Source organism: Neomonachus schauinslandi, chromosome 2 (assembly GCF_002201575.2).
Source record: "Neomonachus schauinslandi chromosome 2, ASM220157v2, whole genome shotgun sequence".
Classification (NCBI taxonomy): domain Eukaryota; kingdom Metazoa; phylum Chordata; class Mammalia; order Carnivora; family Phocidae; genus Neomonachus; species Neomonachus schauinslandi.
In genome coordinates, this window is record NC_058404.1 from 66,588,500 (window position 1) to 66,603,800 (window position 15,301).

The 15,301-nt window shown below is 33.5% G+C and overlaps 1 protein-coding gene across 3 annotated transcripts in view; it reads left to right on the top strand.

Moving 5' to 3' along the window:
* FSTL5 (follistatin like 5) overlaps nt 1–14,993 on the top strand; it is a 673,395-nt gene extending 658,402 nt beyond the window's left edge. For 2 of the 3 annotated variants that reach the window (XM_021698885.1, XM_021698886.1), the window contains exon 15: nt 14,142–14,993. In XM_021698885.1, the coding sequence (XP_021554560.1) occupies nt 14,142–14,844 (703 nt within the window). In that variant the 3' untranslated portion in view covers nt 14,845–14,993. The remainder of the gene's footprint in view (nt 1–14,141) is intronic. The other variant, XM_021698887.1, reaches the window with a different exon arrangement.
* Nucleotides 14,994–15,301: the final 308 nt, after the last annotated feature.

Below are 15,301 nucleotides of genomic sequence, written 5' to 3' on the forward strand. Positions count from 1 at the left end.
TTTCTTTCTTTCTTTCTTTCTTTCTTTCTTTCTTTCTTTCTTTCTTTTTCTTTCCTTCTTTCTTTCTTTCTTTCTTCTTTCTTTCTTTCTTTCTTTTCTTTCTTCTTTCTTTCTTCCTTCCTTCCTTTCTTTCTTCCTTCCTTCCTTCCTTCCTTCCTTCCTTCCTTCCTTCCTTTCTTTCTGTCTTTCCTTTCTTCTTTCTTTCTTTCTTTCTTTCTTTCTTTCTTTCTTTCTTCCTTTCTTTCTTTCTTCCTTTCTTTCTTTCTTTCTTTCTTTTCTTTTTCTTTTCTATTTCTTCCTTTCATATTTGACCAGGGTACCCGGGTGAGTTTTGGAGGCTTGTGTTTTTTGGGGAATTTATCCATGTTATCTACTTTATCTATGTTATCTAATTTGTTGATCTATAATTGTTCATAGTATTCTCTTTTAATCATTTTTAGTCCTGTAATGTCAGTAGTAACATCCCACTTTCATTACTGATTTAGATTCTGATTCTTTTCTTTTTGTCAGTTTACTAAAATATTTGTCACTTTTTATACTTTTCAAAGAATCAACTTTTTTATTGTTAAATATTATTTTATTGAACAATAGAATGTTGTTTTCATATTCTCTATATCTCCACCTCTCATTGTTATTATTTCCTTCTGTTGGTTTTAGATTTAGTTTGCTCTTTCTTTTTTAGTTCTTAAAGTGCAATGTTTGGTTATCATTTTGAGATCTTTCTTTGAAATAAAAAAATTCAGATAAGATACTGTAAAAAAATGCAAGAAAATAATCCACTTCTGATACATTTCAGAGTCAGTAAACTAGATCATATATTCTGCAATAATTAGTAGGTCTTTAAATTTTTAAAAACTTCCTCAAATTTGTTGACTTCTCAAGATTTCTTCTTGTTTTTCATACAAAAATAAATTGTGTTAGTTTTGTGAAAACAGCAAGAAAACCTACTTCTCATCAAGCTCAAAAACCAGGAAATTCTATAGAAAGAATTAACAATAGTACTTTTTATGATGTTGAAGCGTTTAGAGCTGTTGTCACATTGATTCAATATTTTGATTGTCATTTACATTTGTTAATTATTAATACTCCTGGGAAGTACAAATTATGATTTTGATTTTATACCTAAAATGGTGTATTGGATGGCATATGGGGGATTTGATTCTACATCGTCAGAAGTCTCTAAAGGAGATATTGACTGTTAAGAAGAAAATATCAGATTAGGCTCAGTCCAAGAATCTAACATAAAAGGGAGAGTGTGCAGTATACACAAACCCAACACAAGGAGAAAAAAGATGCTAGGAATAGAGCCAAACAGAGCTCCCAATCTTTTCTTCACAGAAACAAATCTTACTAAATCTATCGCTCAAAACAAAAGAAATTAAATAATCCATAGATACTGGGAATACATTCAGAAAACAACAAACACAATGTGACACTGTCTCCAAATGTATTGCTCAGTTCCTGATATTTTAAGTGCTATAAGGTAAATCTCGGCTATGTAGATTCTTCAAGGGAGGAGTCAGTTTAAGAGCCAAATAATTATATTATCAGTAATCCAGATTATTAGTGATAATTCAGACTATTGTTTAAAACAATAATTTTCATTTGAAATGCTTCTAAAATACATTGATCATTTTGCCCAAAATGTCCTAAATTTTTTGTTTTTGTTGAAATATTGTGTTGTGTGTGTTTCACTTCCCTTTCTGTCAGGCTGTCATCAGAAATGTTAGCTATACCCAGCTCCTTTCAGGAATAGCTCCTTTGTGCTTTTTACCTACTTTTAATTGGCTGATGGTTATATAGAGATATGAAAAAGTCACTTTTGAAAATCCTATGATTGATTGAAAAGTAAGAGAAAATCAAAATTATAATAAATTGAAATACAATGTAGTAAAATTAGAAAACATATATGTCATTATTGAATTCTAAATTAATTGGCATTAGTTAATTTTTCTAAAAGGCAGCAACATTCTAGTTATATGTACATTGCCTCCTGCACAGGAATTTAATGACTTAAAACACTGATATTCTTACAACTAATTTATTCTTTTAGTATTCTGGGAAGTAACTAGCATAATCACCATTGTACACATGGAAATAAAACCAACAAAATTATAGTTTGGGGGCAGACTTACAACATAAGTATCAGGCACACTGTGGTTTTTCTATTTCTACTTTCTTCCTCATAAAACTTCACTACATGTTTCTCTGTAGCATCATTGTGCCAATTAAAAGAAGTCATCAGAGAAAGGCTGCTAAAGTTAATAAGATTGAATTTTCAAGCAGAATTGATGAAGGAGTTATACAAATTCAACTACTTCAGACCTGTTTGTCCTCACTCCTCTAGTATGTATGCTTGGTTCAATCTCTGAAATAAATATGTCTTTTCAGAGATTTGCAATAAAATCACATTCAGTTTTAAAATTCTGATGTTCGGTCACCAAATTACATATAATAGATTTAAAAATGAAAAACCTTCTGGTATTGTTGAAATGTAAGTAAAGATGATTATCAAAGGTACTATTTTGAATATAGAAGTTGTAAAAAACATATAGTTATGCCAGGTTGAATTTCAAAGTAGATTTTCAAAGACAGAATAGTTTAGAGAAATATAAAAAATAACCCCTGATTAACATTGTGGAATGATGTCTTGAGAGGAGAATGCTTTCCTGTTTCCAATTTTTCCATTCAATTGTTTTCTGCTTTATCTTCTGTTAAGATCACAGCTACAAGCATTTTCTTCAGACAAACTTTTAGTTTCATTCTACCATGCAAATTCTTTGTTATTATTATAGATCATAACATCTCCCATTGATCTTCTGATATTCAGCTACTATGTCATTATTTATACTATGAATTTATTGTTCCATTATCTCCTTGTGTGATTCAGTACAGGTATTCTTTGCATTTGAACATGTTTTTCATTTAATTTAACATCAAAACATACTCTGGTATTTTCAGAATTTGTTTCAGTATGTCTGTATTTCTTTGCAGATAAGTCTTTACATAGATGAATTTTTAGCGAAGCATGAAGCACAGTCTATTATTATTTTAATTCTAGTGTAGTTGACATACAGTGTTATATCAGTTTCAAGTGTACAATAGAGTAATGCAACAGTCCCATGTATTATTCAGCACTCACCAAGATTAGTGTACTCTTAATCCTCATCACCTATTTCACCCATCCCCCACCCACATCCCCTCTGGTAACCATCTGTTTGTTCTCTGTAGTTAAGAGTCCATTTTTTGGTTTGTCTCTCTCTTTTTTTTCTTTGTTCATTTGTTTTGTTTCTTAAATTCCACATATAAGTGAAATTGTATTTGTCTTTCTCTGACTGACTTTGTATAGCCTTATACTCTCTAGATCTATTCATGTTGTTGCAAATGGCAAGATTTCATTCTTTTTTATGTCTGAATCGTATTCCATTGTATATATACCACATCTTCTTTTTTTTTTTTTTTTAAAGATTTTATTTATTTATTTGACAGAGACACAGCGAGAGAGGGAACACAAGCAGGGGGAGCGGGAGAGGGAGAAGCAGGCTCCCCGCCGAGCAGGGAGCCCGATGCGGGGCTCGATCCCAGGACCCTGGGATCATGACCCGAGCCGAAGGCAGACGCTTAACGACTGAGCCACCCAGGCGCCCCTATACCACATCTTCTTTATCCACTCATCTATTGATGGACACTTGTGTTGCTTCCATAGTTTGGTTATTGTACATAATACTTCAATAAACACAGGAGTGCATATATCCCCTTCAAATTCATGTTTTATGTATTCTTTGGGTAAATTCCTGGTAGGGCAATTACTGAACTGTAGTGTAGTTCTATTTTTAACTTTGTGAGGAACCTCCATACCATCTTCCACAGTGACTGCCCCAGTTTGCATTCCTATCAACAGTGTAAGAGGGTTCCTTTTTCTCCATATCCTCACCAACACTTGTTGTTTCTTGAGATTTTAGCAATTCTCGTGTGAGTTGATATCTCATTGTAGTTTTGATTTGCATTTCCTTGATGATGACAAGTGATGTTGAGCATCTTTTCATGTGTCTGTTGGCTATCTGGATGTCTTCTTTGGAGAGATGTCTGTTCATGTCTTCTGCCCATTTTTAATTGGATTATTTGTTTTTTTGCTCTTGAGTTGTATAAGTTCTTTATATGTTTTGGATACTAATCTTTTACCAGATATGTCATTTGCAAACATCTTGTCCCATTCAGTAGGTTGTCTTTTAGTTTTGTTGGTTGTTGCTTTTGCTGTACAGAAGCTTTCTATTTGACGCAGTCACAAAAGTTTATTTTTGCGTTTGTTTCTCTTGCCTCAAGAGACATATCTAGAAAGATATTGCTATGGCCTATGTCAGAGAAATTACTGCCTGTGCTCTCTTCTAGGATTTCTATAGTTTCAGGGCTCACATTTAGGTCCTTAGTGCAATTTTGTGTTTATTTCTGTGTATGGTGTAAGAAAGTGGTCCGTTTCATTCTTTTGCATGTAGCTGTCCAGTCTTCCCAACACCATTTGTTGAAGAAACTCTCTTTTTCCCATTGGATATTCTTGCCTCTTTAGTTGAGGATTAATTAACTATATATAATGGTGAGTTTGTGGTCTGTACTTCATTTAGAAACTTAGTAAATGCATATTCAAGAATGAAATAATGAGCAATTATCATGAGGACTACCTGAGCTTTTTATCCAGACTTCATACATATTGTTTTATTTCTATTAATATATAGAAATATATAATATATTTCTTATTACAAAAATAGACTATGCTCATTGAACAAAGATTGCAAACTTAAAAAAAATGAGTTTAATTCAGTTTCTAAACTTGGGCATGTTATCGTCAGTGCATTCATGGGCTTTGTTTATTTTATTTTAATGGTTTAATCGTAGCATTCATATAATATTGTGCTCTTTTCATATAACTTTTACTGAATAGATATTAATCCTAAATTAGTGTTTTATATCTTGAACATGTGTATTCTATTTCATTAAGTGTCTGCATCACCATTTACATATTCACTTATGTACGGGCTTTTGGGTTGTTTACATATCTTTCCTATTATACATAACATTGTGAATATATTTATACATAAAGATATGTTCATTATTATTGTTCTCTCAGGATAGTCAATTGGAAAGTGAATTATTGCTAAAAAGTGTAGAAATATGTGAAAGATCCTTGATTCTAATTATTAATTATTTTCTACATGCAAGTTATACTGTTAATAACAATATTAGTGGCAATTTCATTGAACACTTTAACATTATATATTCCTAATTTGTGAAATGAACATGATGTCTCACTGCTCTAATTTTATTTAGTTGAAAAATAATGGGGCTGCATGTTTTCTGTATATATTTTGATGCATATATGCAGTATTGAAACCATAAAGAAATTTAATATAGTAGTAAGTACAAGTCTCCTTTTATAAGCACCCAGCACTTTTCTTTTTAGAAGACTAGACATATTGTTGAATAACCTTCCAGTCCATTTCTTCTAGCAATTGCATATAAATGCATTAAAATATATAGTATTCTTTTAAATCTGGTATGTACTTCTTTAAAAATTAACTGTTTTGGAGATACCACTATGTCATTACTAATAACCTATCATTTTTATAGCTGCAGTATGAGATTTCATTTGGTGAATGCTTCATAGTGTATTTAAGCATTCCTCTACTGTTTGACATTTAAATTATTTCTGAATTTCCTTATTGCAACTAGTGCTGCAGTGAATATCCTAGAGCATGCTACTTTGTGGTCATTTATGAGCATTTATTGAGAGGAGATGCTGAGAGGTGTCATTGCTTTATTAAAGCAGAGTCATATTTTAAGAGGTAATATCAAATTACTCTCCAAAAAGCCTAAAATAACTATGCTTCCACCAGTAGTATGTGAGAGAACAAATTTGATCACATCTTTACCAGTGTTGGATTTAAACACACTTTATTGTTGTTACCAACAGAGTGGTAAAAACAGATATCATGTTCTTTTTGGTTTTAACTTAATTCACCTAATTGTTTATGAAGTTTTGAATGTTTTGATGTAAAAGGCCATTAATCCTCCCCTCATGAGAGGAATAGCTATTTGCTTGTTATTTTTTCTTTTTAATATTTTGCTTTTTCTGATTTTAGTAATTCATTATACAGTCAGAATATTGACTTTTTCTGTTATATTTTGCTCATTTTATAGAATGCATTAACCATTGTTCGTTCATTTTAAAAATGTAATCACCTTTATCAAGCTTCACTTCTAGACTTCTAGAATGTGGGATCTTGCTTAAAAAGGTATCACCTTCAATATTTAAATATTTGGTGCTTTTAATGCTGTTATAATACTGTTGTTTAATACTGATCTTTTAATATTATTATATTATCATAATTTCAACCCTTTCATCTCTCTACATATTATTTTGTGTAAAAAATGAGTTATACATACATTTTTCTTATGAGATAGCTGACTACCTCAAAATATTATATAGCTTATATCTTCTCTACAGATTTGAAAAACTATCTTTATTATATTTTTAACTTTCACATATCACATGAGTCAGCTTCTGAGATTTTTATTTTATTCCACCAATATTTTTATTGTTGAAACACCACTAGATCAAGCCAGTTTTGAAATGTGTATTTTAAAAATAAGAGGGACATACTAGCCACTGCAATAATAAATATGAAGAAAAGTGGGTTAGAAATTGCAAAGGGGAGGTGAATTATACATCTCTAAAAATGATATGATTGAATATAAATAACACTAGAATATCGGCTAAAAACCTATCAGGAAAATAAAATAATTCAAAATGTTAAGGGACACAAAAGCAATATTAAGAAATTAATAACTTTAAACATGCTAACAAAAAACAATCAGAAGATATAATGGAAAAAATAATCCATTAATATTCGCAAGTAAAAGGTAAAATATCAATGAATATACCCAAGAAGAAATTATTTTTTCTTGGTAAAGCAGTTAAAAATGAATCAAATAAGTACACATATATATCATATTATTTTTAAAATATTAAAACTTATTTAATATATAAATATAATAAGCCCCCTCAAATGTATCAATATTTTAAAATTAGATAAGCTGATTCTTTTTTTTTTAAAGATTTACTTATTTATTTGAGAGAGTGAGAATGAGAGAGAGAGAGTACATGAGAGGGGGGAGGGTTAGAGGGAGAAGCAGGCTCCTTGCCGAGCAGGGAGCCCGATGCGGGACTCGATCCAGAGACTCCAGGATCATGACCTGAGCTGAAGGCAGTCGCTTAACCAACTGAGCCACCCAGGCGCCCCTAGATAAGCTGATTCTAAAATGTGAGATAAAAGTACTAATTGTGTTCTAACTTGATAAACTGAAAAGTTTACAGAACACTACACACACAAAACAATAGCCAATAAATTTTGAGAAAAAAATTCTCATTCTCCTGGATATTTATACATATTATACAGGCTCAATGAATAAAATAGTGCAAAATGTATCTGTGAGGAAAGAAAAAGACTGATGAAAGAAATAGAACATTCGGGCATAGGGGCGCCTTGGTGGCTCAGTCCTTAAGCGGCTGCCTTCGGCTCGGGTCATGTTTCCAGGGTCCTGGGATGGAGCCCCAAATCGGGCTCCCTGCTCAGCGGGAAGCCTGCTTCTCCCTCTCCCACTCCCCCTGCTTGTGTTCTCTCTCTCGCTGTGTCTCTCGCTGTCAAATAATTAAATAAAATCTTAAAAAAAAAAAAAGAACATTTGGGCATAGACTAAATACCAAGTGACATTCCAAGTCAGTGGGGAGTGATGTACTCTCCAATAAAATAGGTGCTAATAGTTACCTATCTTAATAATAATAATAATAAAAACAATTGAACCATTACCTTATGTGATAGATTGTTATAATAATGATCTCCAATGAATCCTGTCTCCCAGTACCAATGCTTTGGGTAGTCCCCTTGCACTCTGACCATGGGCATGTGATTTCTTTATGTCCATGGAACATAAGCAAACATGAGTCAAGCAGAGACTTGACAAGAGCATTCCCTATTAGAAGGTTGCAGTCACCTTTGAAGAAAGTCTTGTGAGCGTCCTTGAGGAGAGAAAACCACATGGAGAGAGAAAGGCTCACCCATCCCAGGCTTCCTTGCTGAACTCAGCCACCAACAAACCCACCAGCTTAATGAAACCACATGAGTACACATATTAAGGAGGTGATTAAGTAAAATATGACAGATCATACTATAGATTTCCAATGAATGGCTTTAAAGCAGTATAGTAAATATGCACAGAGCAACATGAATAATATCTTTAAAATGTAGTGTTGAAAGAAAAAAAGACACAATATGAGATATATACCATATTGTCGCTTGTATGAGTGAAAAATGCAAACAAAACAAAATAAAATCCTTCCCTTTCCCTTACTCTTGCATACCTGAGAACACACACAGATTAATAAAAGTAAAAGAAAATTACCAAATCCAGATAAATTTCTAAAGGTATATTACAAACCCCTAGTCTTGTTAAGTAACAATTACGCAGCTTTGCTCTTACCTGAAGAAAATGTAAAAGTAATGGGAAAATAATAAAATAACCACTGGTATTAAGCATGTGCATAACTTTTACCACATGATTTCTAACTTAGTTTTGCTAACTTTTTATTATGTTATGTTAATCACCATACATTACGTCATTAGTTTTTTTTTTATTCTTATGTTAATCCCCATACATTACATCATTAGTTTTAGATGAAGTGTTCCATGATTCATTGTTTGTGCATAACACCCAGTGCTCCATGCAGAATGTGCCCTCCTCAATACCCACCACCAGGCTAACCCATCCTCCCACCCCCCTCCCCTCTAGAACCCTGTTTGTTTTTCAGAGTCCATCGTCTCTCATGGTTCGTCTACCCCTCCGATTTCCCCCGCTTCATTCTTCCTCTCCCGCTACCTTCTTCTTCTTCTTTTTTTTTTCCTTAACATATATTGCATTATTTGTTTCAGAGGTACAGATCTGAGATTCAAGTGTCTTGCACAATTCACAGCGCTTACCAGAGCACATACCCTCCCCAGTACGTCATTAGTTTTTGATGTAGTGTTCCATGATTCATTGTTTGCGTATAACACCCAGTGCTCCATTCAGTACATGCCCTCCTTAATACCCATCACCAGGCTAACCCATCCTCCCACCCCCCTCCCCTCTAGAACCCTCAGTTTGTTTCTCAGAGTCCATGGTCTCTCATGGTTCGTCTCCCCCTCCAATTGCAGCAATGTTGTGTTTATTACAGGATAGAGTGTCTGACTAATCCCATGTTCAAACACACCCAATCTGCGGGCGAGTAGCTCAGTGGTAGAGCATCTGACGGCAAATACACCCAGTCTGCACTTACTACTTCCCACTTGCATCTACTGATATGCACGAAATGCCTGTTTTAAAATTTGGGGAGGTGTAGAAGATAGGGTATGAGCAAAGAGATCATGTAGGGATGGAGAAGGGGCATCAGGGATACTTCCCAGCTGGTATTATGGGGGTTGATCTCAGTGGTTAAATACTGAAAGTCATCAGTAAAGAGAGCTGTTCAGGTGAGAATCTATGAGGACTCTGGGGAAAGGTGGTACTATGTTAAGACTCAGGAGATAAAATAATTGTTATTCTGCAAATGTTATGAGGTTCTTTCATTCCCAGCTTTGGAGTATTAACACTCTTGGCACTGACCATGGCAAATTAATACAGGTTATTAATTGCCATTATGGAATCCTTCAGTAGCATCTCAGAAAGCAGAATCTGGGTGGAATAGCATGGCAGATGCTATGGGGTGACAATAACTGGGGAATTGCTCTGTAAGAATCTCTGTGACCAGACCTATTTGGGAACTGAGCAAGAGATATGGGGAAATCAATCATTAGTCAGATGCAAGAAATGTAGCCTTGTCTTGTGGGTTATGGAGGTCTTTGCACAGCTCTTTTTTAGACTTCATGGTATTTCAACCACGTTTCTCTCTAAATACCTGTTCTTTCCCCCTCTCTGCCAAATAACTTCCTTTGCAAGTCTCTTGAATCATCGTGATATAACTCTGACTGCAATTCTCCATATCTTTGATATCCATGTCCTAAAGTCTGCCTCAAAATTTTCTGTTACTTTTAGTGAAAATTCTTGAGTAAGACAGGTATCTATTTCAAATCCCATCATCTGTGCAGAGGTCCAAATCACCCAGCACACCATGGCTCACTGCCCCATGCCCTCAGTGAGAACTAAAGCAGCACCTCTAAAGAAGATGGAGTGAGCTAGACTGCCTTCATTCCTAACAATGTGAGAGATTTGGTGATTGGGTAAGGGGTTGTACCCCCCATAGATCCTGATGGCAGAAGTGAAAGCAAAATAAAAATGTGACTTTCTATTACAAGTGTGATATCTGCTGCATTCACAAGGGGGAAAGTCCTGCCACATTTGAGTAACATGATGTGCTTATTTAAAAAACTGGGAATAGTGGCTATACAGAAAAATTGATAATTTGTTTTTGTTCTTCCCATTTACGAATTGTAATAATCTGCTGTCCCGTAGGAAATATCACATTGGATTCATAATGGGAAAATGATGTTCCTTCAGGTATAAAGCATAAGCAAGTTCTGTTTATTGAGAATTTACTGTTTGCCTGGTAACAAACACACGTTTAACTTCTATCCTCCAAGCAAGGTAGTACTTTTGTCCTCTTCCTTCTAACAAAGGAATTGAAACTCATGGAAATCAAGGACTTTGCATAAGGTCACCTATTATATCGAAAATCGGGATCTTTAAACTAAATCAGCCTGGGTTGAAAACCTTTACTTCATAAACAAGTTCTCTTGTGTGAATCACTTCAGGACCTGACTTTGTACTGCTTAAAGTACAAAAGCAGTAATTAAAGTTGAACGTCTTAAAAACTTCCATAATGAACTAGATCGATTACACTTCAGAAAAATAAAATAATTTGTGAATGAAAAACATTGCTCTGATTCTCCTCACCAAATCCAACAACAAATCCACACAATACCATACGGAGAGGTCACATTTTCCTGGCTTATTAATTTCCTAGTAAAAGAAGTGATTCCAAGAGTAAGTTTTAACTCTCATCTCTTATAGTCTGCAACTTCCTATACATATTCTGACAAATATTAGACAAACTATGTTAGGCCTAGTCCAGGGCAGGATTTTATTATACTAAGCAGGCATGAAAGTTGAGAGCCTCGTAAATATTAATCATAGACTAATGAACAGTGGGAGATTTTTGAATATCAATCTGTACTGGGGGAAATTTTGAATTAGAGACACTACTTCCTACCCAATAAATCAGTAGTGAAAAATTGAAGGCATTCTCGTGCATCTGCTTATGTAGCTAGATCTCTAGTCCTAAAGGAGCACGCAGCATGGATGCCAAAATAGATGTGATTTTATCGCCCCACATGGAGCTTTTGCATTTTTAACCAGACCCTTTCTTAAAATTTTAATTACCTTCAAAAGAGGCTGGATTGTATCACAGAAAACTTGAGTGCATTCTTTAGTATTAGAGTTAAAATAGTTCATGAGTATTTAGAGCTTGTCACATTCTTCTTCATTAGCATTCAAAAAACATTGCCCAAAGGGACTGGAAGACTCAAGGTTAAGAGAGGAGCCAAAATGCCAAAACTTGATTGGCTTATTGCTTTTATTAAATGTGCATATTTCTGCTTTTGTCTCTGGGAACATGTACAATGCATAACATAAAAAAGACAGTATCTTCCATCATTATTCAAAATTTCATAAATAATACCAGATACAATCATACACACACTTACATATCTCTAATGATTGTCCATTAATGGAAAAATATCCCTTTATAGTAATTAGAGTTAATTATTTATTAAGACAAGTATGAGAGTGGATAGTGATATTTAGGATTTTACGATATTTTTGAAGTTGACAAAAAATAATGGGACTCAGTTTTTGGTTTGAGGGCTTTTTTTTTTTTTTGTATTCTTTAATATTCAGATAGTATTTAAAACCTATGCTAGGCATTAATATTTTAATAGAAACACTTAGAAGTGATTTGTAATAGTATGAATGCTTCTTCATACTATTATAATCAAAACGAAAATTTTATCCTAAATAGGTATGATGGGGGCTGTGTTTACTGAAATGACACAAACACAGGTATTAAGGACCCAGGAAAAGAGAAAAACCGAGGAAATAAGCCAGAAATGGAGAATGTCATTCTGAAATACACCAGAAATATTATTTTCAAAATGATTACTTTATTCCATCTCATGTAAATAGAAAAAGCAACAATTACTAAATTAAGTAATAGTATAGCAGGATGCTATAATTAAGCATTAATCACTAAGTTTTCCATTTTTATTACTAAAATGCCTAGACTCACTGAAAGCAGGGAGAGTTATGTTGATCTACAATATATTCCCAGTGCCTCGTATTCATTAGTTATTCAATAAATATTTAATTTTTTAAAAAGAGTAGGTATACATTGTAGTTTTTCTTTTGTATAGATGTAATCTCTCTAAATACAACAAATAGTCTCTTCACAAATGTTCAAAAATAGCTAAAATTATAACACGGTTTCCCAACTATATGTAATATAATAACACAGAAGAAGTTACAACTTTACATCTATTTCAGTAAAATATTTGTGCTGATGCACCTGCTGCCTTCCACAATTACAACACAAAGGCTGATTTTTTGAGAACATTCATCTTATCTTTTCTATAATATTAAAGATGAGTTTATTTTTTGGGCTTGCTATATGCTTATAGCATATATTATTTTTAAGGAGCTGTTACCCTGAATGCACTATATTTATATATTATGTGTGGAAATGTTCATTTTTTACATAAATAAAATTTTGTGTAAGAATTAACATATTGAAAGTGAATGTGACAATAACATAATTGGCTATCTTTAGAGTTTTTGTTTCTTTTACTGTGCCACAAGTCATCTTATTTTTATTTTTTTTTCATTTATGAGCACATTCAATATAACAATAGACCCCTGTTTTTTTAATATATATTTATGGAGCCTTTGAAAACACTAGGATGTGTTTTAATCGATATTATTAACAAAAACAAAAGTAAGAGTCCTTCAAAATTTTATTGGCCAGTATCCATTTTGGATATAATTTTGTATACTAGTTTCCATCTCATTTTATCTTATCTAACTTACTTATATTTGCTAAGAGCCCACTGGTGTTGTAAGTTATAGTTTCTAAATATATTTATACTTGTCACAGGGACTTACAATAATTTGCAGCTAGTATTCGGGACAAATGCTTTGAAAAGCACAGAAGTAATTAAAGAGACGACCAAAACAAATAAGAAATATTTACTTTTAAAATAACTTTAACAGAAAAAGTCATAAATCTTTAAGGTTCATCATTGTTCAATAGAAGATAACCAATATAATGCACTAAAAATGGTGATATAAGCATGGCAAGGTTGAAAAATGTAACCTGTATTTCAAACTTGTAATAAAATAAGTGTTAAAGTCATAAAAGTAGTTAATCAAGGTAATCGTAAAATCTAACAAATAGAAGTTTAATAGTTCCATACCAAAAAAACCCAAAACAAACAAACAAACAAAAAGAAACAACTGCATTTATTAAGGTAGTCCTATAAGGCAGATTAAAATGAGAAAGATGTGGTTAATTATCTAAGTAGCAATGAGTGTCAGACTTTTCTGATGGTCATAAGACAAAATAAGAAGTAAAGGAAGCAAGTAAAATAGATATATATTTCAAGTCTTTTGTTGTTGTTGTTGTTGACTTTAGTAGCAGTAAACCAAGCTTATTCAATATCAGAAGGATTCGAGACACACAAAATAATGTTTACATTTTTATGTATGGTAAAAGTAAAATCTGTTGTTCCAATTAACTAGATGTATTGCTTTTAATTATTTTGTTTTCTATACCATGAGTTACAATTGTTTGGCTGTAATGTAAGAATGACCTAGAGAGAGGAGAAGAAAGGAGGAGAGAGGAGCACAATTTAAAGTTTAATCTAAAATGATGGTGACACAAATCACAGCATAGCCTGACAGCTAGGGCCTAGACCAGTGACGGCCCTTCCCACCTGCCCACAATACATTTTCGTATGGGAACCACTCTGTAGTTTCCTGTCTAACTTTGATTTTCATCTTTTCAGGTTTGGATTTATCCTTCATAAAGATGAAGCTGCGCTACAAAAAATTGATCTTGAAACCATGTCATACATCAAGACGATTAACTTGATGGACTATAAGTGCATTCCTCAGTCATTGGCATATACACACTTGGGAGGATACTACTTTATTGGCTGCAAACCTGATGGCACTGGGGCAATTCCACCACAGCTCATGGTGGATGGTGTAACCGACTCGGTCATTGGCTTCAATAGTGATGTGACAGGCACTCCATATGTCTCTCCAGATGGGCACTATCTTGTCAGCATTAATGATGTGAAAGGCCTAGTAAGGGTCCAGTACATTACCATCCGAGGAGAAATCCAGGAGGCTTTTGATATTCACACAAATCTGCACATATCTGATCTGGCATTTCAGCCATCCTTTACTGAAGCCCACCAATACAACATCTATGGTAGCTCAAGCACACAGACTGATGTGCTCTTTGTGGAGCTCTCCTCTGGGAAGGTTAAGATGATAAAGAGTCTTAAGGAACCACTCAAGGCAGAAGAATGGCCTTGGAACCAGAAGAACAGGCAAATCCAGGACAGTGGCTTGTTTGGTCAATACCTGATGACACCTTCCAAGGATTCTCTCTTTATACTAGATGGACGACTCAATAAGTTAAACTGTGAGATCACTGAAGTTGAGAAAGGAAATACAGTCATTTGGGTTGGGGATGCCTAGGAGCCCTATTAGATAATTATTGAATGAAGAGTTTTCCAGTACATTGCACTTAATCCATCGTTTAAATTTACAGCTTAACTTTTCAAGATTATACCCTAGTCAAGCGTAAGTTATTTGGTTGGCCCAAATAAAATAGATTTTTTTTTTTTGCAAAGATGTACACAATTAGTAATATTGGTTGATTAGAAATATTTAACACAACATTAATTAAGAAACTACATCAATCACAGGAATCTAATCTATAATTACATTTTAAGCCAATAAAATAGAAATTTAAATACATAAAAAATAACTGCAGGGAATTTCAGATGACTTTAAGCACCATTTCATTTTGGGGTTGGCTTATCTCTTATATTTTCCTCTGTCTTTTGGTATGCTTAAACTAGAAATAAAAAAGTATTGTGGAACTTTAAAATTCTTACTTCAAAATATTCTGTCCCATCCACTGTTTATAATC